Here is a 21,552-nt window from a genome sequence, read left to right as displayed (position 1 = left end):
GTGAAGGAACGAATTCGGAATTCATGAGCACTTCTGGGAGTTACCTACGAGAGTTACTGAGAGTTACCCATGAGAAAAGTGCCAATGCGTGGGAAATGCTCGTGTCGGCGTGAAAGCGTGAGATTGCATCGAAATGCGTGAGACTCACGCTCAATGCGTGAGACTTGAGAGCTCTGAGTACAGTCCAAGCATCTTACTCGAAAACACCCTATGCGACAGATCGCGCACAGCAAGCAACACCATTGACACTTCTCCCCCATCACATCGCCTCTCTTTGATCAAGCAAGTAACAAGCACCACAATTCTCCATCGCAAACATGGAATTAAGCGACGCCAAAGAAGGCTGCCGAGGCAACGGTTGAACAAATAGTCAATTTGTATATTCGTCCGCCATTTTGGATCACGTGACCTTAACCCAGTCTCTCACTTTAGAGAGTTGAGAGAAGTGGATGTGACAGCGCTATTTTCGCGTCATTACACACGCAGTTCCTGTGGTTTTTTTTTTCCGGAAAACGAACCGTTCTTACGATCAAGAATTAAGGGATTAAACGAAGGGCACCATGTCTTTTGCGGGATTCAAGAAACAGATCAACAAGGCGAATCAGGTAAAAGGAAGAGACGGGTTCTTCCGTGCCCGACTGAAAGCGTTCAAAACGTGTCATTTTACTCTATTTTGATTTCCGTTTTATCCGACAGTTTATGAGCGAGAAGATCGGAGGTGCTAAAGGATCGAGACTAGAGGAAGATTTTGTGGAACTAGAGAGAGTAAGTTCTCACGACTTTCTGGTTTCGCTAGATTTAAGTTTGGAAACAAGACGTGCAGAGGTGTTTATGTTACTATATACTGCCGCTCATGCATGCCTGGGAATTACTCGTAAAGTTATGCCATTATTCGTAGTTGAGCACCGACTTCTAAGCATTTTCTTTTTGTAGTTCTTCGTCTTTCATCTCTTATTGAACCCAGAAGTCGCAAGAATCTTCCAAAGACTGTTTAAAATATGTACTGTAAACGTTAAATTTCCTTTATAATAAATTAAGCTTTTGCCAAGGGATGTTCTTACAGTACATTGTATTTCGACATCTTGCATTGAGCAAATTATTGTTAACTTTTATGTCCCAATCGGGTTTTTTTTCGGAAAAGTTATTTCCTTGGCTTCAAAAGTGAAAGTGCACTCTTTAAATATTGGAAAGAAATTCCAGTAGTTGCTCCTCCATGACTTTTAATTTATTCTGGTCTACACATGTAATTCTCTATTAATTATTGTTATTTCCGTCTGATGCACTTATCCCTTTTAGAGAAGATCTTGATATTTCGTTGATTGATTTCACGTGTTAAACAGTCATCGGTCACCAATATCCCATCGTATACACTGTAGAATGCAATTGACCACTTTCAAAAATACCATAATACTCTTCATTATACTATAATTAACAATTATTCGCCTCAGGCAAAGTGATTATCGGTGAATATTCACCAATAATCACTGAGCCTGAGGCGAATACACTGTAATTGTTTTAGTATTAATCACAGGTGATTATTTCAAAAAAGAGAAAAAAAATCATTTCAACACAAAAATCATCTTCACTTACAGTGGCAAAACGACTACTGGCAGCCATTTTGTCCGTCGAGGTGATTATCGGCTGATTATCTGAGATAGCGAGCCAATGAGAGCACGCGATTTTGTATTATCACCTGTGTATTTATACTAATAAGCATTGTTTCCAGTTTCTCTTGGGACTTACAATGGTCTCGAGAAAATAAAAACAATGCTTATACAAAATTTTGGAGGAGAAACAAAAAAGTATTGCAGTATTTTTGAAAGTGGCGTATAGAAGTTACATTTGTGCAGTTGGCGTAGCAAACAACTACTGTGGAATAAGCCATTTCCGAGTTCATGCCTGCCTCCTCTTCAAAGCGAGTCTAAGTGCAAAGCTTTTGTTTTGGTAATTAGTTCTATTTTACATATGAATGGAAACTAATTTTCATAAGAAAATTTTGTACTTAGACTCGCTTTGAAGACGAGGCAGACATGAACTCAGAAATGGCCTACATGTATTGTCACAATTACGTAAATGTACTGCAGTGCTCAAAATTTACAAAAAAAACCAGGTTGTCCCTGTTTCAAAAGCCGGGCGACTAAACCCGTAAATGTACATGTGGTTGCCCTGAATATTTGGTTTCCCATTAGGAAACCCCCTACGATTAAATGCATGCTTGTTGAGATGCGACCACATGATGTTGGAGCTTGAGTATCCCGTAGTTCTAAGTGTGCAAATGTGTTTTTTTGTTTTTTTTTTTGTGGAAGTGTGGGTTTTTTTTTTGTTGCCTTTTAAAAATCCATCACCAGCTACATGTTTGTGACATTGACAACAGAAAACTGACAAGCTTAGGTAATTCATTTTCTATTTTTGGCTGGGTTGTTCATTATCTTTTTTTCGGGCAACCAACCTTTTCATTTTACAAAAATCTACTCGCCCAGTAAACTTTCTGGTCATCTGGAACAACCGGACGACCTTCTAATTTAGAGCACTGTGTACTGTACATGTAAATTTTGCAACACCTGAAGGACTGTGCCACGTATTGTTATTGTGTGTATGTTCTGTACATCACCCAATCATTTTTGTCACCTGCAGTCAGGCGCTAATTTCATATTTTTCAAGTTAAATTGTTTTGCCAATTTGTTTTTCATCGACATGCCTCAGAAGATTGATTGGGTTACAACGCGAAAAAAATGTGTCTCTTGTTGCAAAAGACCAAAAACAACTGGAACAGTTATCTCTGCAACATAATTGAAAAGGCTAGAAACAATGATTGATCAGAGCAAGAAAGTGGACAGTGCAGAAGAATTATTTCAAGGGAGCCATCTTCAAGTCCACTAGTGTACATTGAAATATGCCTATTTATCATGAAATTTAAGAAAATCCAAATGTACTGCAGAAAGTTCTTCCAAGACAGCCACACAGGGTCTGGGATCATACAGGTCCGATCATACAGGTCCGTTCGCTGCCCAGTGATTGCGATTTTGTGCGCCAAAATTTAAAGATGTCGCCGTGAATAGCCTGGAAGTCGTAAGACCTTTCAAAAGTTGTAAATGGAACACACATTTCCATCGGAAAGTTCCCAACAGGAAAACAGGACTACCTTTTCAGAAGTTCCGTTTATTCCAGAAATTTTCCAGAACAAAAACATGTGTTCCATTTACATCCCAACCGGAATTTCCGGAATTTCTTGGTAAATGGAAAACGCCCCTTATTTTCATTTCATATTCCAATAACCCAAACTGAGATCTACTTTCCTGTGTAGTCATACCCAGAAAAAAATATTTCTTCTTCTTATTTGAGGGTCACTTGTACCGTTCAGCTGCACACTGCTAACAGTTCATAAATAATTAGCCATTCAGCCATTCATTCTAGTGTTTCCAAAATATACATTAGTCCTTTCATGCTATCCATTTTAAATTTAATTTTGAAACAGTGTAACCATCCGCTCAGTAGTTTACCGTTGGATATTTTGTTTGAGAGGTCACACTTGACCGGTTGTAATCCGAACAGTAAATAGGTGAGTTTACGGCACGGCTAGGAAGCTTTAATGGGTAGGACGAATTTTCCCAACGGCTTTTCCGAACGGCTTTTCTCAGCGCTTTCAACGGTAATGAAAAAAAGCAAACGGCTTTTTTCAACATTTCCAACGGTTTGGGAGAAAATTTCCCAACGGCTTTTTTCAACGCCTTTAACGGGTATAGAAAAAAACCCAACGGCTTTTCCAACGCCTTCAATGCTTTCATCAACGCCTCCAACGGGTAACCAATGGCTTTAGCCGTTCAACGGAAAACCGTTAGTGTACGTTTTCGTGTGAGAGGTCACAAATACCAACGGTTAGCAAACAAGGGGCAATTTGTTGTTTACTGTATCCACTAAAAGTGTAGGGGAATCTTATATTGGGTAACGGGGTTTAACAAGATTTATCTGATTATCACATTGAGATTGTCGCTTTTGGCATCTCCTTGCAACCCTGTATATTCAACTTTTACTTGTTAATGTGTAGTGTATTGATTTCATCCAGAGTACTTGTACTTTACAAAGACTAAGCAAAATGAGTACACAGTAAATGTACTACTACATGATCTATTATACTACAGTGAAACTACATGTGGAATTACTGTTCCTCAGTAGAAGTAGAAATCATATTACCACTATGTATAAAAAATATACCAGTATAAGCTTGTTGTAAATAAACTTAAGTGCACATAATAATTTATTATTATACATTTACCGGTAGCATTTGGTTGTTACATGTACAGTACATGTACTTATCTGAGGTTAGTACTGGCTGACCACAGTTTTTCCTTGGTCAGTGGTATTCATTGAAGGCTGGCGCGGATTTTTTGAAAACAAAACTAATAATTATAGCGGATATGGATTTTTTCCTCATTCTCGCAATGGTCTTGGAAACATGGTGAAAATTCACTTTCATTACGTTTTAAAGTGAAAATGTTTAAGAGGAACCTGGCAAAATGCTGCACAAGCACATTAGCCCGAAAATTTGAGACGAGCAGCTGTTGGCTATTTTACCAAATTTTGTATTAAAATAAATGTAGTTCCGAGTACAAATGAGTAATCTATTTAATCAGAAATTTAACAAACAAAAATTTGGGAAACTGAAAAACATCTATCAGGGAATTATGAAAAATCCGTCTGTTGAAATTATATGATCAGATAGCAGCTGTTAAACATACTTTATTTCTATTAATTTGAGTAAATGTTAACAAATGCGGCAAAGAAACTGATGAGTGAATTTTGCATAAATGAGGAAGAAGCATCCTTTAGGCTTTGTTTACTGTGTTAACAGCCTGCAGAGGACAGTGACTGTCAAAAATTTAAACTTTCGTTGTAGCCCTTATCAGTGACCAAGTTTGAGCAAAAACTGCATAAATATAACAGAAATGGAATTACAGTATGTAAGTGGCTAAAAACTGTGTTCAGTCACCTCAAATGACAACACCACATCTTCATACTCCGTTACTCTAAAAAATTATATGTTAAGCCTCTTGGCCTAAGCCAGAGAATGCTAATTTAAAAATAATTTTTGGACTCTTTAATTGCTCATAGCATCAAGGCCCAACAGGTTACCCTTGGAAACTGAGCAGATTGCTCCTGACAACATGAAAACTTGATGGTTGAAATTTTAGTCACCAAACTTCCATGGTGTTTTATTCAACTGAGAATCATGGTATATGTACCCTAACCCATGGTGCTTTTTTTATATTTTTATTTATAGTGTAATTAAATTTTCACTTCTTCTTCTGCAGTGTATTATGAGGGTGAGGCTAAATCGTGTGGGTCGTGTTTGTTTGAAGATAAAAAAAGATATGTGTTAGCTCCCTCAGTGCTCGGTCCAACTTTGTCTTAGGTCTTAGGTCTTGTCTGTTTCGAGACTTTCGAGTCATTGATAAAAAAAAGGGTTAGAGTTAGGGACCCACGACCCATGACCCACCCACCCACACCGATTAGACGCTCTCTATTATGAGTAAGAATTTCTAAAATAATATACATGTAACCTGTACAGTGCACATGAAAATAATTCTTGCCAGAGTCTAGAATACCTGGCCAGTTATTCACATGAGCACCAGGCTCATTGCTGTTACGTAGTGGAAGCATTGTTTACAAGATAATTATCATTTTCCCCAGATAGCCTTTGAGGACTGATGTGTTAAATAGTATTCTTGAACTTGAAATAGCCTGTGTGGGATTAGTGCTCATCTTTCCTTCTTCCATCCATAGTTTGCGTGTGGTTGATGGCTAATAAATTATTATTTTTCTAATGTTACGGTACATGTACACTGTAGATAGCATTTATACATGCCAATGATTACCGGGTACTGTATGAATCTTTTGTCCATTTTATCACACTGCCTTTTACAAGCAAACTTGCAAGTTACTGAGACAAAGTACATGTATAATGAACAATGTCATTAAAGATCCTCCTACAGTCAGTGCTGTGTTCTTAGAACATTGTCACTACAAGGAGGCAAAAGTGGCCAGTTATTCTGAAGTCACTCTGAAATCAATAATTTTACATTTTTATATTACATATATTTGTTACCACTTCGTTGCATCTGTTGCAGTTTATCTGAAGCCATGTTTTTTTAAACCGCAAAAAAAAACTTCTTGAAGCAAAACATACATGTAATACCGGTAATTAAATATTATTGATTTCTTCTACATGCAGAAGGAGCGCACATAGTGTAGTGGATATGGCTCACAGACTGCATAATTTCAGCACTCTGAGTTTGAATCCCAGCTTGTGCGCTGCAAAATTCAATCAGCTTTCCATCCATTCATGGTGGGTAACATGAGTACCAGTTGCCTTTGACTTCGGCTGGCCTCTTGTTTTGTAGATTGAGTTTTTGTTATCATCATCACCACCTCATAAATTTCCAAATCAGAGCGTTTTGAAATTGACAGTATTTTTGTACTTTAGTTTAGCCAGATGAACTTGTACATTGTAAGTTGCTTAAGCCAGTTTCAATGATAATTTTAGAAGCTGTTTTAATACATCATGTAGAGGGACTGATTCTATAACACACCATGAAATGACAATATTATGGTGTACCGAAAATTAACCTGCTAATCACTTCGTTTTTGAGACATGTACGCCTTTAAAGACAAATGTAGGGTGTTTTGAATAGCCCTTTTGAGAGAATTATTAATAATAAATATGTTGTTTTACAGGGCTGTCAATAAGGGCCAGGGCTACTCTGAGTCTAAATGAACTGTATCTTACACTTTTAAATTATCATCAAAGAAACTTTTAAAACATTCTCCTCCCCATTTTGAGTGGAATTGACAGCATATTTTATGAAGATTAATTAAACAAAAGAAATTACAACAAAAAGTTAGTGCTCATTTGTTTGGTGAATAGTGTGGAATGCCTGTAACATTTCTCTGAATAGTTCCCACTGGTCTTGCACTTAAACTGACAAAACAACATGGCAAAGAACTTTTCCTGACACTGCCTTTTTTAATTTTAAGTCAGGGGGGTCCTGGAGTGCCCGTAGACTCCCTCCTTCCTTTGTTACCATCAACAGCATTATACAAACCATATCTGTGAGACTGGAACAGAGTAATGTGTGTCACCTGGAACTTACTTCATCCATGCAGCTACATGTATTTTTTAGGCTTGTTTGTCCCCCCTCCCCTCCCTCCCCTCCCCTCCCCTCCCCATTGCCTGCTTATCTGAACAATTGTCACTTTCACTAAAAACAGCATGGATGTCAAAATGACAAACTGTTAAGTACCCTGGGTTTGAGTGAGAGAGTTTATTGCCCCCCCCCCCCCTCCCAATCCTTTGAAAAATCCTAGCTACACTGTATGCCCCTGTCAGCCTTCTGCTTTTAAATTTTTATTGACACCCTGATTTTATGTTAGCAGTAATAAGTTATTGTTATTTCACATAGTACATGTACCATAAGATGGGGCTAGCACTTTGGTAATACACTGTTCTGGGGTCAATCCTTCCAAATAGTACTGTCTCTTGAAAGTGTTGGAACTGGTGTGAGTCACTATAAGTACTAAAATAACTGAAAGCCAATAAAAGTTGTTCACACTTCTAGTACATGTATGTCATTATCTCTATTTGACTAAAATACTTTATTATCTTATAAGAGAGTCTGCTTTATTTTGCTTGGTTTTCCTTCTCAGAGTTCTGTGATCCCTGATCATGAAAAGCTTAAAATTAAGATATAATTATTGTTTTTTTTGTAGAAAACTGATGCTACTGCCCACATTGTGGAGAATGTCAGCACCAAAACCAAAGAATACCTTCAGCCTAATCCTGGTATAGTACTTTGGTAGTCGAACACACCCAAAAACCACTTCTTGTTGTACACTGTTTGCAAGCTCTTTGTAGTTAGTCTGGCTGTTTGTTTATCCAAACAGCTGAAGAGAGCAAACAGAAGGAAAGACTACATGTGGAGTACCTGTACTGTACCTCTTGATAGCAAAAACTGGCAAGACTGAATTTGAGGGGAACAATGCAACTTTCAATGTATTTACATGTATAAGATACATGTAATTTTTTCAATGTAGAGCTCATACATGTACATCTACAGTCAATCACTTTAAGTACTTGGTTACCCTCTTTGGAACAATGTTAGAGTTTTTCTAAACCCTAGTGGAAAGAATCTCTGGCTTTTTTGGTTTGTTAGGATTTTTATTATCACCAATATAATAAGTAAGCTTTTTTGTTTTGTGAAAAAACTACCCTGAAAATAAAGGCAGAGTATGCAATGGCAGATGCACTCTGATTGTATTTATGAACCTGCTTCTTATCTTTCTTTGCTAGGTGCGAGAGCCAAACTTGCTATGCAGTCCACTGTTCACAAGGTGCGTGGCGAGGCTAAAGTTTCCAGGTACCCTCAGCCTGAAGGTACACTGGGAGAAACAATGCAGAAAGGAGGACAGGATTTAGGGGACGATTCGTTATTTGGTAAACAGATCATTACTTGTACTATACAGAGGTTTCGCATGTATTAGAACTAAACAGGTCACACATGAAGCTACATGTACTGTATGATCCAAGTTTTAATGCAATTTTACTTTCATTATTTTTCCTTTCATTTTTCACTTTTAAAAATGATGTCAAAGCAAAATTTTGGTCAAAAGTTTTACTGTTCAAGTTCTTGTCTTGCCTTTGCGTGAGATTATAGTCCAATTTACAGTTGTTTTCCTAGTGAGGTGATCAATGCTGTTGATGATCTGGTGTTGACACAGTGCACACTGTTTTTATTACTACATAATGTAAATTGCATACATTGTACATGTAGCTACATGACTTGTGGTCTTTATTTTCATGATAGAATCAATGAGGTTTGAACCTAAACAAGTGTTGTTGTTTAATTCTAATTCATTGTTCCATTTGACAGTTATGATTGAATGTACATCTAAAAGAAGGTCAAATAAAAGTACACATGTACTGTAAAACTCTTAATACATACACAAAGAAATATTGGCATCACTGTTAAAGCAACAACAACAACTTTATTAGCTTGTTTAAAATGGAAAGAAAAGCTTTACAAATAAATTATTATGTAGAGGGAACAGTAATGGTAAAGGTAAAAGTTACTCAGAATAACTAAGAATCTAAATCTAGCTGAGTAACCTAATTAAATTGATTGTAGTCGGCAATAACTTTAGACTCAGGGTAATCTAAAGTAAATGGAAGAAAAAACAAAAATAGTATTATTGATAAATGAAAAGCAAGAGCAAAGAGAGCTGGTATTAAAACTATGGAGGATTTGTTCACTATTATTATGGAACATTCATTAATATTTATGAGTTTTCCTGTGCGGTATGATGTTGAGTTTCAGTTGTTCTTACTTTTTAATAATAAACACTGTTTTAAAAATTTTGAACCTGTTTGACATCCAGAAAAGTAAGAAGATGCACGCATGTGTTTGGTTTATTATTTTTGTTCCATTTCCGTCCTCAAGCTACATGTACATGGCTGTGGTATCACACCAGAGCAAACACACCACACACATAGTTTTACATGTACACCTGGCAGCACTGAGTGCAGTGATGCAGAATAACTCCATGTCAACATAACATTAATTTTGTCATAACAATGAACAATGAATTAATTTTTTACTTTTTTTAGGTCAAGCTCTTCAAGATACTGGAGAAGCCTTCTCAAATCTAGCAGAAATAAAAGATGCTCTAGATTCAAATGTCAAACAGAATTTCCTGGACCCGTTGGATCAGCTAAGGAACAGGGATATCAAAGAAATAATGGTATTTTAAATCATCATGTTTTTATGGCTTTCTGGGTGGTAAACAGCTTTCTTTTGCTCTTTGTCAGTGTCTTTTTCATCTGTTGTTGTGCAGGTTTACTTTATGGCAGCATTGTACTTGTATGAAATACAATGTAGTTTATTCACAGAGTGTAAGAGCCTTAAAGGGAAGACAGAGGAACAGAGATTCAAGAATTTTATTATTGAATGTTAACTAGGGAAAGACAATAATAATTATTATTAATTTTGATCAGTGATGAGTTGTGTTCTTGCAAAGGAGGGACATTACAGCTTACATTTTCAATTCTACATTCTACTTCTGCTCCTTCTCAATCCACTCTTCATTCACCTAGACATATCCAAACAGACCAATTCCCTTCTCCTTCACACAATCATGCACACTGATCAATCCCTCCTACCACCCTTCCTCTTCATGTACAGCCTCACTATACCTCCCTACTTTTGGAGCACCCAAAACATTGTCAACCTCTTCCTTGTCTTCACATCGCCATCAGTTCCTGATCACTCAAATCCAAAAGCCCTGTACTGTACCTCACCATGCCTACAGCCCATGCATTTATCACCCTAATCAAATTCCCACCATACTGTACAGTTTCAACCTCGCCACTTGTTTCACCCTACTTAAATACTCTTGCTTGACCTTCTCCTTCATATCCTTCTGCATAACATCCACACCCTCCAACACAACCAGTCTCAACCCTCACCTGACCATCCGGCAACACAATTCCTTCACAATGAACCAGCAACCCCCTGCTTCAACATCAACACACTACACTTGTCCCATGAAAAAAACGCATTACATTAAACTCTCTATCTTCTCTTCAGACGTTCCATACAGCTTCAAATCATCCATAACACAACAAAATGGTTGATCAACCTCTAGTCCTTCCCAACATTGTACCCAGTGTTCTCCCTTTTCACCAACATGATGAGAGGGATCATCACAAGAACAAACCACAGTGGAGACAATGAGTCCTCCATGTTTGATTCCCAATTCACCATTTGACATATTCGGCACCATATCATCGGCCTTCCAATAATCTATCAACACCATCACCAAACACTGATCAAGGCTAATAAAAAAAATTATACACGAAAAAATTACTCCATTTTTATTGGCTGAGAGAAATGCAGTTTAGAGGTAATTCAGTGCAAAAAGAACTATTAAACCAAGCGTTCTGAACAAAGTCGGAGCCCTGAATGACACAATTTTTGTGTGATACGTGTATAGCTGTAACTTGCTTCTGCCTAACCATCTCGAATTTTTTCATGTTTATTCTTAATAAGTAATCACATGATTTTTCTCGTGCAATTTGGAACAAATAAGCACTTGCTGAAACAATCTACTCATTCTAATTTATTCCAGATTGTGTGAGAAAAATCATGTGATTACTGGTACCTATACTACATGTACATGTAATAGCATAATCACTTAAAAATCATCAATGCTAAGATAATTATGCTTTTATGTTTCTTAAGTGATAATTTAAGTAAACAGACAGAGTGTTCGTAGGCTTCTTTTAATATGTGGGGTAATTCATAATGTTGATCCACTAAAAGCTAATTCCATCTTAATTAACGTAATTATTTCCGTTTGGGACATGCTACATGTGACATGTACAATGTAAATATAAATTGCTGTTCCTTGTCTCTTACAATGTATGTGCAATGCTGTTTGTTTCAAAGGTAAATTATTTGTAACATACATGTAATATAGGCATAACCCCTTTAAGGTTAAATCTGATTGATTCCATGGGGCACTATCTGATTGGTTACAGTGGTTGCTATCCTTGCATGATGAGTCATCCAATTACATTACGTTGTATAACGTACATTAATTTTGTAAAAACATTGAAATGAAGCCTTTTTTCTTTAATTTTCTTTACTACAGTGTAGCTTTGTCTGTATTGGCAAAACCTGTGCCCTCTATCTTCAGAAGGCCACAGACACTGGGCTGTTTCCCACTGCTGTGTAAGACAATGCCTACGACTTTCTATTCTGTTTCACAGCACCACAGGAAAAAGCTTCAGGGACGACGGCTTGATTACGACTGCAAAAAGAGGAAAGCAAAAGGTACAGAGTACCTCCTCAAATGGGAATGGTGTCTGTGGGGAACTTGCATAAAATAAGAAACTGTTCTTGCTTCTGTACAGTTGCATTGCAAGTGATAAAAAATAAGCACGCATTGGGTATGTGTGGTAATGCAGTAACACAGTACTGTATTATTGTCAATTGAGCTGTGTTAGGTCTTCCAGGAGATTCAAGTTATCTTTGCATAATATGTAGCTCTGATAGTACACAATAATATTGTTTTGGTACCATATATCATTATAGTGCCATGGTAGATGTCTTACATGTAGATAAATAGCTCCTTGAAAATTCATTGGGTTACTAGTAAAATACGAAACCCAGAAAGATTGAAGAAACATTGGCTTCGAGGCTGACATCTTGATCATTTTCATGTTCCCTTACAACTTCTTTTTCACCACAAGTTTAAGCATGCACTCTGAGCGTCTGACAGCTTTCTGAGACAAAAGTTCACTGAGGTCAAGCCCTCTCCGGCGGGTTTAGTGTTTGGATGGGTGACCGCAAAATTGTATGACTTGCTGTCACATAACATAGGACCAAATATTCTATTTTAATGCTTATTAATAAAAATGTGAACTAAACAAGGTACAGATTTTGTAAGCCTGCTTTGTGCAAAACACCTGTTGATGCAAAAGTAAATAAATATTGAATATTTTAGGGAGAGCAGAAGGAAGTTTTCAGGAGTGTCGATCAAGAATAGAATATTTTGTCATCAGCAACAAAATTTACAACATGAAAACAACTTAAATTTTGAACTGAGAATATAAAAAGTTACTACCAGCGAAAAACATTTTGGGAGATATTTGCTACCTGCAATTTTTCTATTGAACTTTTGGCTGCACAAGTAAATCGCAAAATCAAAAGTGACATTGAATTCAGCAGGTGCTGTGATCAAGTTACCTTCCATGTTTTCTTGCAAAACAAAGGGTACATCTGTGTCAAAATGATGGCAAGACACCGGGTGTTTGTTTTTGTTAGTTTGGGTTTTTTTTCTTTCAATTGTTATGAAGTTTGACAAGAAATGTGCGAATTCAACACAAACCCCAACTCTTGAGGTTGACCATTGCTTTTGCAAAGTCAAAAGTTTGCTCTCTTAGATGAGGTTATTTATCACCAGGTAATTCCATCGTTTTGGAAATAGCAGCTGCTTTATTTTTCATCAGCATCACAAATCTTGCCGATTCTGGGGCTCATTTTGTTGAAACTCAAGCAAGCTTCCAACAGGCCTGTTTATGTTCGTGAGTTATGGACAAGATGTGGGCCTATTGTTACCACCGTCTTACACTCTTAACACTCTTACAAGCCAGTGACATAGTGTGTCGTGCACTACCACAAAAAAGGAAACATTAAGACTGTCGTGGTTTGGTTGCCCAGATTAGTTAACTTTCAGGGGTAACTGTAATGACATTTTCTTTGCGAATGTTAGACTTTGCTCATCCCAAAATTTTGACAAAAAGATTTAATGCACTATATGTATGTGCATGACTTGTACGGCTGTACACAGTATGCAGTGATAGTTGGTTCTGTCATTTTGCAGTCCCAGAAGAAGAAATCCGAGCAGCAGAGGAAAAGTTTGAAGAATCTAAGGAAACTTGCTACAGCAGTATGATGAATCTTATTGAGTCTTCCGATGTAAGTGAGACATCTTTTTTAACCACATTCATTGTTTTCACCCATACTGTAATGTCACAGAGCAGAGTACAGAGACTGAAACAGTGGCCGTATTAATGTAAATAGACTGAATACAGCAATTAATTTTTTTTTTTATCTGGAAATTCATTTTACTTGCTAGGTGGAACAAGTCAGTCAGCTTGCTGCCCTTGCAGAAGCTATTTTGGATTACCATAAACATTGCTATGATGTTATGGAAAGTTTAGTCGCCACTTTGAACAACAAGTAAGTTCAGTATTAATTTGCATCTGTTAAGTATTATAATCAACCAAATATTTTCGCTTGGCTAAACGAGTCACATGACCAAATATTCCCCAACTAAAACTGGGGAATATCTGATGATATTCCCCAATTTCCCCAAACTTTTGCATTCCAAATTAATTTTGTGATAGGGGAACAGTTCCTTTTTCTGGTGGAAGAAAATTAATAAACCTGCTGGTTGACCAGTGAAGTGGTGGTACCAGAAAACACCGAAGAAGTCAGCTTCACACACTGTTTAAAAAACGTTTTTGACAGCGAGCTGTTTGTTAAGGTTTCATCTAATTTGTAAGCTCCAGCCTAGTGAAAAATATTTGAAGAACAATAAACACAATAGCCTCCAATTCACGTTTAAAACATGCTCAAATATTTTGTCCTTGGAAATTATCTGTTCCTCAAAGTTCACAGTTTTAATCGAGCTCGTTCTCGGAAAAATTTTTGCTTCTCAGAACTGATAAATAAAGGGCAACCCTAAAACCTGGAATCCGTAATCACAGGTCGTTGTTTTACCAATACAGAGAGTAAAAACTATCCTAAACATTCGTAAGAGCTAACCTTAGGCCTAATTAGGCCTAAACAAACGTTTTAGGCCTAACGTTAGCTTTTATGAATGTTTAGAATAGTTTTTACTCTCTGTATTGGTAAAGCAATGACCTGTGATTCCGGATTCCGGATTCCGGGTTTTAGGGTTGCCCATAAATAAATGTCCATGGACAAATATCTCGGCATATTTATATAATCAATCTGTATGAGGGGTTTGTCATTTATCAGTCTACTGACTAAAATAAAGTTTTAAAAAAATATAAACTTATAATTGTTCAAGGGTGACAAATGATAATCTTGTGCTCTGTTCAATAGCCCTTTTCATGGTTAGTTTTTCTCATTTGCATTGCAATATAATATACATGTAGCATGTATGTGAGGCAATTTCGGGCTATTTTGTAGTTTTAACCCAAAATTGCCTGGTATCTATGTTACAGTGTAGATTACATTGTAATGCAATGAGAAAAACTAACCGTGAAAAGGGCTATTCGGTCAGGGTTTACTTTGCCTTCAACAAATTATCGTGAAGTAGCAATATTAAAGCACTGATTTGTTTTAAAAAGAAAAGTGAATGGAATTGTAATGTTGCTATGATAATAATTTATTGTTGAGTAATCTCAGACATGTACTTTAAAAGGATTCTGTTTCCATTTTACATTTTGTGGGTAATTATAATTTGAAAAATCCTTTAACAGAGTTTCAGAAGCTGCAAGTCGTCCTCGCACTGAGCGTCGTGAACCTGTTAGGAACCATCATGATGATGACAGTGATGAAGATTCATCATCTCCACAAAGCTTTTCACCGACACCAATAGCTCCTCCATCAGCCCCACCTGCTGCATCAAATGGCCCATACTATAGTGGCCCCTTTAAAGCTCTCTATGATTTTGAGTCAGGTATAACATGTGCATCAAGTTTTTAAAGTCTTAAAATAACTAATTTACCAACAATTTGAATCCATGATTATGCCAAACTTTGCAACATGTAAGAAGATGAGAAGGAAGTAAAGATATTACAGTGCCATTAACCCACATTTTAAATACATACAACTATTTCATTCATCATTTATCAGGTCCTTTTGAGGGAACACATGAGCCCAACTGAGAGGCTTCATACAGCTGAATGTTGCTCAGTTGGTAGAGCATTGCACAGGCATCACAGAGATCACAGTTTTGTATCCCGTTGAAGCTTCCTGAGACAATTGCAGGGATGGTACAGCAGTGAGAGCACTCACCTCCCACCAATGTAGCCCGGGTTTGTTTTTTTCCCGACTGAATTACTGCTAGTTCACCTTACTAAAACATGGCGAAAAGCAATTGATATGGGTCTTACAGTGGCAGTAGCCTTCATGGATTTTCGTAAAGCCTTTGATAGTGTCCCCATCAGGTTTGACCCCATCAGACAAGAGCTACAAGTGTCTGGCAAAGACACTTTTATCTTGTGACCTTTTCAAAGATGTGACAGTTAGGGAGACTTCTTTGTCAACTGCAAATTTTAGAAGTAAAGATTTTAGCTACATGTACATTGAAGGGCATATACACTGTACTTGTTTTGAGTTATCGGTTAGATGTAAAGGGCATGCACATCCCGTTTGATTAAACTAATTTAATATTCACTGTTTGATGTAAATAGCGTTAGTGAGAGTTTTGAACAATTATTTATTTATTTATTTATTTATTTATTTATTTATTCTAGTTTTATGAACAATTTAATTATGTATATATGTAGCTTGTATAGTGTTCATTTTTTATTTGCATGACCCCATAAGATGCAGAGCTTTAACTTTTTATCGTGCTAAAATATGTGTAATGGCTGTTTGTCCGTCTTGGATTAATTTTACAGACAAGTGTAGCGATCACTTGTCCCTTTCATCTTCAAATGTGTACATTTGTTTCATTGTACAACCCTGTAAGACCATTACTGAATGCACAGTGAAATACATCTTGTCTGCAGAGTTCTTTCAGGTTGAGAAAATCTGCAGTTACATGTAGCTGGTTTTAGTTAGCTTACAGCACAATGTGCCTGAACTTCTCTGCAGAAGGCTAGGACTTGTCAACTTTCCATCACTAGCAGCACTAACAATATCATTCTTGTTACCGTAAATTATGCCAATTAAGTTTCCCTACAAAATTCTAGTACTTATTGCAAGCCTTTTGCATCTTGTTTTCATTTTGCTCTGTGTATGTCTCTGGTACCTTACTTTTTTACTCATACAATATAATATTATTAGGTGGCATATTTTGTCATTGCATTTTCCATATTCCTTGAAAAAAATTGTTTTCTTTCTTTTTTCAGAAAATGATCAGGAACTTGATTTTTCTGAAGGCAATGTTATTGAGGTCGAAGAACAAATTGACGAGAATTGGCTGAGTGGAACTTTCAATGGAAAAACAGGAATGTTTCCAACTAATTATGTTGAGAAAATGTAAATGAAAAAGAAAATTTGTGTACTTTATTAGGTTTTCAATTTAACTGAGATGAAAGATGCTCTAAAATACAGTGGGTTTTTACCTTTGGGTGAAATTACCTTAATGATATGGAAGGGCAGAAAATTGTAAAAGAAATGAATGTACCTGAACTGTATTTTGCAATCAGCCCTTTCCCAAGAACTTCATTTGTTAAACTGTGGAAGGGTAATATTGTAACATACTGTAATTTGGGAAATTATGTCCAATATTAGATAGTCAATTAATTTTAAAGCTACTTTGGTACGCACTGCTTTTCTTTTTAAATGAATGTACCTGAACTGTATTTTGCAATCAGCCCTTTGCCAAGAACTTCATGTCTTTGTATTGTTTGACATTTGTTAAACTGTAGAAGGGTAATATTGTAACATACTGTAATTTGGGCAATTATGTCCAATATTAGATAGTCAATTAATTTTAAAGCTACTTTGGTACGTACTACTTTTTAATTTTTGTATTTTGTCAAAGCTTGGCTACATTGCCTGATTTCAAACGGACTAGGTATGAGTCTTTAAATTATGGGATTAACAACTATTGATCCACGTTGTCAGAAAGAGCACACCAAGAGTTACAAAATCCCCAAGTTTGGTGTTAATCGGCTAGTTTTGACTGAGATACAGCCATTTAAAAACGTCAAAATTACAAAGAAAATTTTAATGTTTGGTCATCCGGACACAGCATCTGGATGGCCATATATACATTTCTTTGTAAATCTTGACGTTCTTAAATGGCTGTATCTTGCTTAATATTGGGCCTACTTACACCAAACTTGGGGATTTTGTAAAGCTTGGTGTGCACTTTCTGAATATGTGGATCACTAGTTGCTAATCGCATAATTTACAGACTCATACCTAGTCCTTTTTGGCTTGAAATCAGGCAATGTCAATCAATTACAACCTCCACTGTAACTTCCACTAAAACTCTAGGATGAAAATGCTGAAACCACTCTCTCTCCATTGCCTTTTTTGTGTTTTTTTTTTCTTTTGGTTATTGGCATAGGATTAACACCAATTCATTGCACATGTTTTGGGATGAGATTGTTCATTGTTTGGCTTCATTTTTAATAAAATATCCAGTAGGCAACTCTATTTTTCAGTTACATGTAAGTTGTACTAATTCTTCTCCTGTTTTGTTTGGTCATTACATACTATCAATTAGAGGATAAGACTAATAGATTCCTTGCAGTCAAGACTACAACTAAAATCAAATCTGTTATACGATCATACAAGAAAGTTTTGTCATGGTGACACCCTTGCCAAAAAGCTAGTGTACATCTTTATTCTTAAGACATAAAGACATCGTGTGGTCATTTACAACAAAGACACACGGCAACATGCAATTTTTTTTTTTTTTTAATCTAGCAATCTAACTCAACGAGAAAGAAAGGACTCTGCAGAAATAGTGTCATGTTTTTGTTGAGTATGCACAAGCCATTGTTTGGAGACAGTTTCAATCCCAGGCCAAGTCTTGATCACACTCATAAACGCCATATTGATTTTCGTACTAAAGGCTCGACTTTGACCTTCGCCTTGTCAAAAATATGATGCATACGCTGCCGAAAAAGGTTTGGGCTGCGGCAACTTAAAAACGCTTGACATATTTTCTGCAGGGCCTCTCTTGCTTGCCCTCTGGTGAGTTTACAGAGGCTCTGCTCACAGGGTGGCAATTTACTTCTTAATCCCAAAAGTACAAAATTGTCAAAGTAAGAAGGCACAAATTTGCAACACACCAATTTGACATACTGTAAGCAAAAAAAAATTATTTATAATATTATTAATTTTTGTAGTTAAATTGACACTGTCTTAAATAAACTGGTAATGTAAATGGATTTTTTTTACTACTCAGCATTTTTTTTTTTAATTTTCATTTTTAATTTGCACCCTGAGTACTTTGCAACTACCCATCACAAAATCATAAGTTACAGTACTCTCATTTTAGCCTTGAATGGTTTTAGGTCACAATACTAACTTCTTACTAACCGAGCGCAAGGGCCGTACTGGGGAATATTGGCCTGAGGTCATGGCGGTACGGACCGAGCGCAGCAAGGTCCGTACAAAAAAACGACCGAGGGCCAATATTCCCCAGTACAGCTCGAGCTAGCTTGGTTAGTAAGTAGTTTATTATATGGCTTTTTAATTACCTTTTGCTTTGTTTTTTCCAGCCTGTAATCGGCCTGTGGGCATTACGGGAGAATAATGCCCTACAATTCAGTCACAATTAGCCAATCAGAGCACGCGTTATATCAGCTACAAACACAAGCCATATAATAAAGTATGTTAATCCCAGACTGCATGTTTTTACATTGCCATAAACCAATCAGAAGATAAAGTATATGCAGATGATTAACACTTTCCTTATAATATCTTATGACAACGCTATTTGGTAACAATGTATTGCCATGTTATACAGTGTTTATAACATGAAGACAGGGCTTTAGGTTGTATGGATAATAATAAACAAAATACACGTACCATTGTAGAGAAAAAGAAACAGATACATGTATGCAGTGCTCTTGGCAAGTACTCTCGAGCATGTTTTTCTTGTTTCCACATTATACGTTTTACCTTACATATTTATATCAAGGATTGACTCCTAAAAGCATAATACCAGTACTCTATTCAAACACAACAGTGTGAAGACCTGCAATATGAAAATTTTAAAGTGTAGGTCAGGTTTTGTAACAAAATGGCATGCTTGATTTTGGGATTTGAAGTCAGGCCAGTGTGGTCCTAGTCAGTATCCAATGAGGTTAAGAATAATGTTGTTACTGTTCATGGAAGGAGTTCTTTAATTATGAGTTCTTTAATTCTTTAACAACTATCATTGTTGCTGATGACTTAGTTTTGTGTAAAAAGATGGAAATGATGAATTAAACTTCTGGAGGTATCTTTTGTTAAATTTGTGGTTTTTGTCTTGTAAATATCAGGGCCAGGGTGAGAGTGTATATACATGTAGTGTACTTTGCTACCACACACATAAATCACCCAAGAAATCGCATCTTACATTTATTGTATTGGGTAATGTAAAAATAATTATATATCTGACAAGATGAAAAGGAGCAAAAATGTTCATTTGCCATCCTCTTTTTGGGAAATGCAAGGCATAATTTGCTGGAATCTGTTCAAAACTCGGACAGTGAGGTGCATGCTCCCCCTGAAAGATGTTTGCTAAACTGAAATATTTCCTTTTAGTTCTCAAAAGAACGTCTACTTCAGTCAGTTTTGTAACTTGCTCACAAACTTTATTTACACTACTGGTCCAAGCAAAAAATTATACAGTATTAGTCTAACCACAGAAATTACACATACCGGTAACTGTTTTGTTACAATGTACAAGATTTTACTGCCAAGGACGATGATTCCATTTAATGGTCACTTTTTGCATAAGCATTGTGTGAGTGTAAGTTAAGAATATGAAGTTCAGAATCTATTTGGTTGAAACTCTGGTCTTCTTACTCCATGAAAAGTTTGCTCCATAAGATTTAACTTTGGGCTTGACTTCATGCTTGTCATCTATTTCATAATTCCACCCTATGTAGCAAGATGGGAAGAAAACAAAATTGCTTACATTAATTTTAGACGGGTATGAAACTAACTTGACATAACACTTTATGCCAAAAATATAGGGAAAGTTAAGAGCAGAAAGTGTTGTAAAGGAAACCGTCTTGTAATACAGTAAAAGATAACCTATAAAATCCACCAACAAACCCACAGAAAAACAATTTGTTTTTCCTGCAACAAAGCATTAGCTTAACAAGCACTTACCCTGTTTCTCAGCATAATTAATAGCAGCTTCTTTAGTATTGAATGTAAGACACATATTAGACAGTGGATCAGCACTAAAAGCAAAAAAAGTATATTACAGTGTTGAAGCCTGTCCCAGTGAATATAGTTGCACCTTCCTTAAGGGGCCACCCTCTAATAAGTGGCCAGTACTTAAAGTCCCAAAATAATTGCAGAATAATTATTGTAACTGAAAGCTCTATTAGGCAGTCACAGCCACCTTTTGACCGTACCGATAAGAGTTCTATTGTTTTCACCTCTATAATACTGCCACCAAGAGTTTGATACACTTAGTTTGTCTTTGTTTTAAAAATGTGCTTTCCCCCCCCCCCCCCCCCCGATCAATGTTGCTAAACGAAACAAAGCATGTTGAACCTGGGCTTATCAACATTGGTTGTAGGGGGGAGGGGGATGGCTGACAGGGTGCTATATCAAGGACGTAGTGCGTAAAGCAACCACTGTTTTTAATATTCTCAACCCTTTTTGTCCAAGATTGTCTAGGGATCATTTTGCCCAAAAACATGAAATGTGTGTATGTAAGTACAGAAAAGGAATATATATCAGTCATAGGCATGTCATCATGGTATTAGATTCACAATTAGAGGTAATTAACCCCAAATAAAGAAAAAACAATGTTACATCATCATTGAGGCCGTAGTGTGTAAAGCAACCACTGTTTTTAATATTCTCAACTCTTTTTGTCCAAGATTGTAGGTTAAAATGATACATTTTAATTTTTCGATAAATAAATGTAGAAATAGAGATGCGCCAAAATCCACAGTTCACTGATGCTTTATACAAGGCTGCTCTGTTAAAAACTAACTTTTTCTTGAAATTTTCATAGTCATTCTCAGCCCTCAGCTCATGAGGGAGTGTGTTCCAAAGTGTTGGGCCATATGCAGGGACTACCAAATAGTCTTTAGAACCAGAATGC

The 21,552-nt window shown here is 36.5% G+C and overlaps 2 protein-coding genes across 2 annotated transcripts in view; one reads left to right on the top strand and one right to left on the bottom strand.

The window, feature by feature from the left end:
* Positions 1 to 451: 451 nt before the first annotated feature.
* On the top strand, positions 452 to 16,813 carry LOC138039292 (endophilin-A2-like). Its single transcript, XM_068885503.1, has 10 exons — positions 452 to 605; positions 697 to 765; positions 7,765 to 7,837; positions 8,345 to 8,488; positions 9,659 to 9,792; positions 11,822 to 11,885; positions 13,438 to 13,532; positions 13,693 to 13,796; positions 15,068 to 15,267; positions 16,667 to 16,813. Exons 1-10 carry the CDS (start codon positions 561 to 563, stop codon positions 16,798 to 16,800), a joined length of 1,062 nt encoding a protein of 353 aa, XP_068741604.1. The 5' UTR covers positions 452 to 560; the 3' UTR covers positions 16,801 to 16,813.
* Positions 16,814 to 20,055: 3,242 nt separating this feature from the next.
* The window catches only part of LOC138039293 (NADH dehydrogenase [ubiquinone] iron-sulfur protein 4, mitochondrial-like), a 5,951-nt gene continuing 4,454 nt past the window's right edge, over positions 20,056 to 21,552 (bottom strand). The window contains exons 3-4 of the mRNA XM_068885504.1: positions 20,601 to 20,674; positions 20,056 to 20,366 (exon numbers count right to left, since the gene is read on the bottom strand). Of these exons, the coding sequence (XP_068741605.1) occupies positions 20,263 to 20,366; positions 20,601 to 20,674 (178 nt within the window). The 3' untranslated portion in view covers positions 20,056 to 20,262. The remainder of the gene's footprint in view (positions 20,367 to 20,600; positions 20,675 to 21,552) is intronic.

The sequence above is a fragment of the Montipora capricornis genome, chromosome 2 (genome assembly GCF_036669925.1).
Source record: "Montipora capricornis isolate CH-2021 chromosome 2, ASM3666992v2, whole genome shotgun sequence".
Lineage (NCBI taxonomy): Eukaryota > Metazoa > Cnidaria > Anthozoa > Scleractinia > Acroporidae > Montipora > Montipora capricornis.
This window is presented reverse-complemented; position numbering and strand designations above follow the sequence as displayed.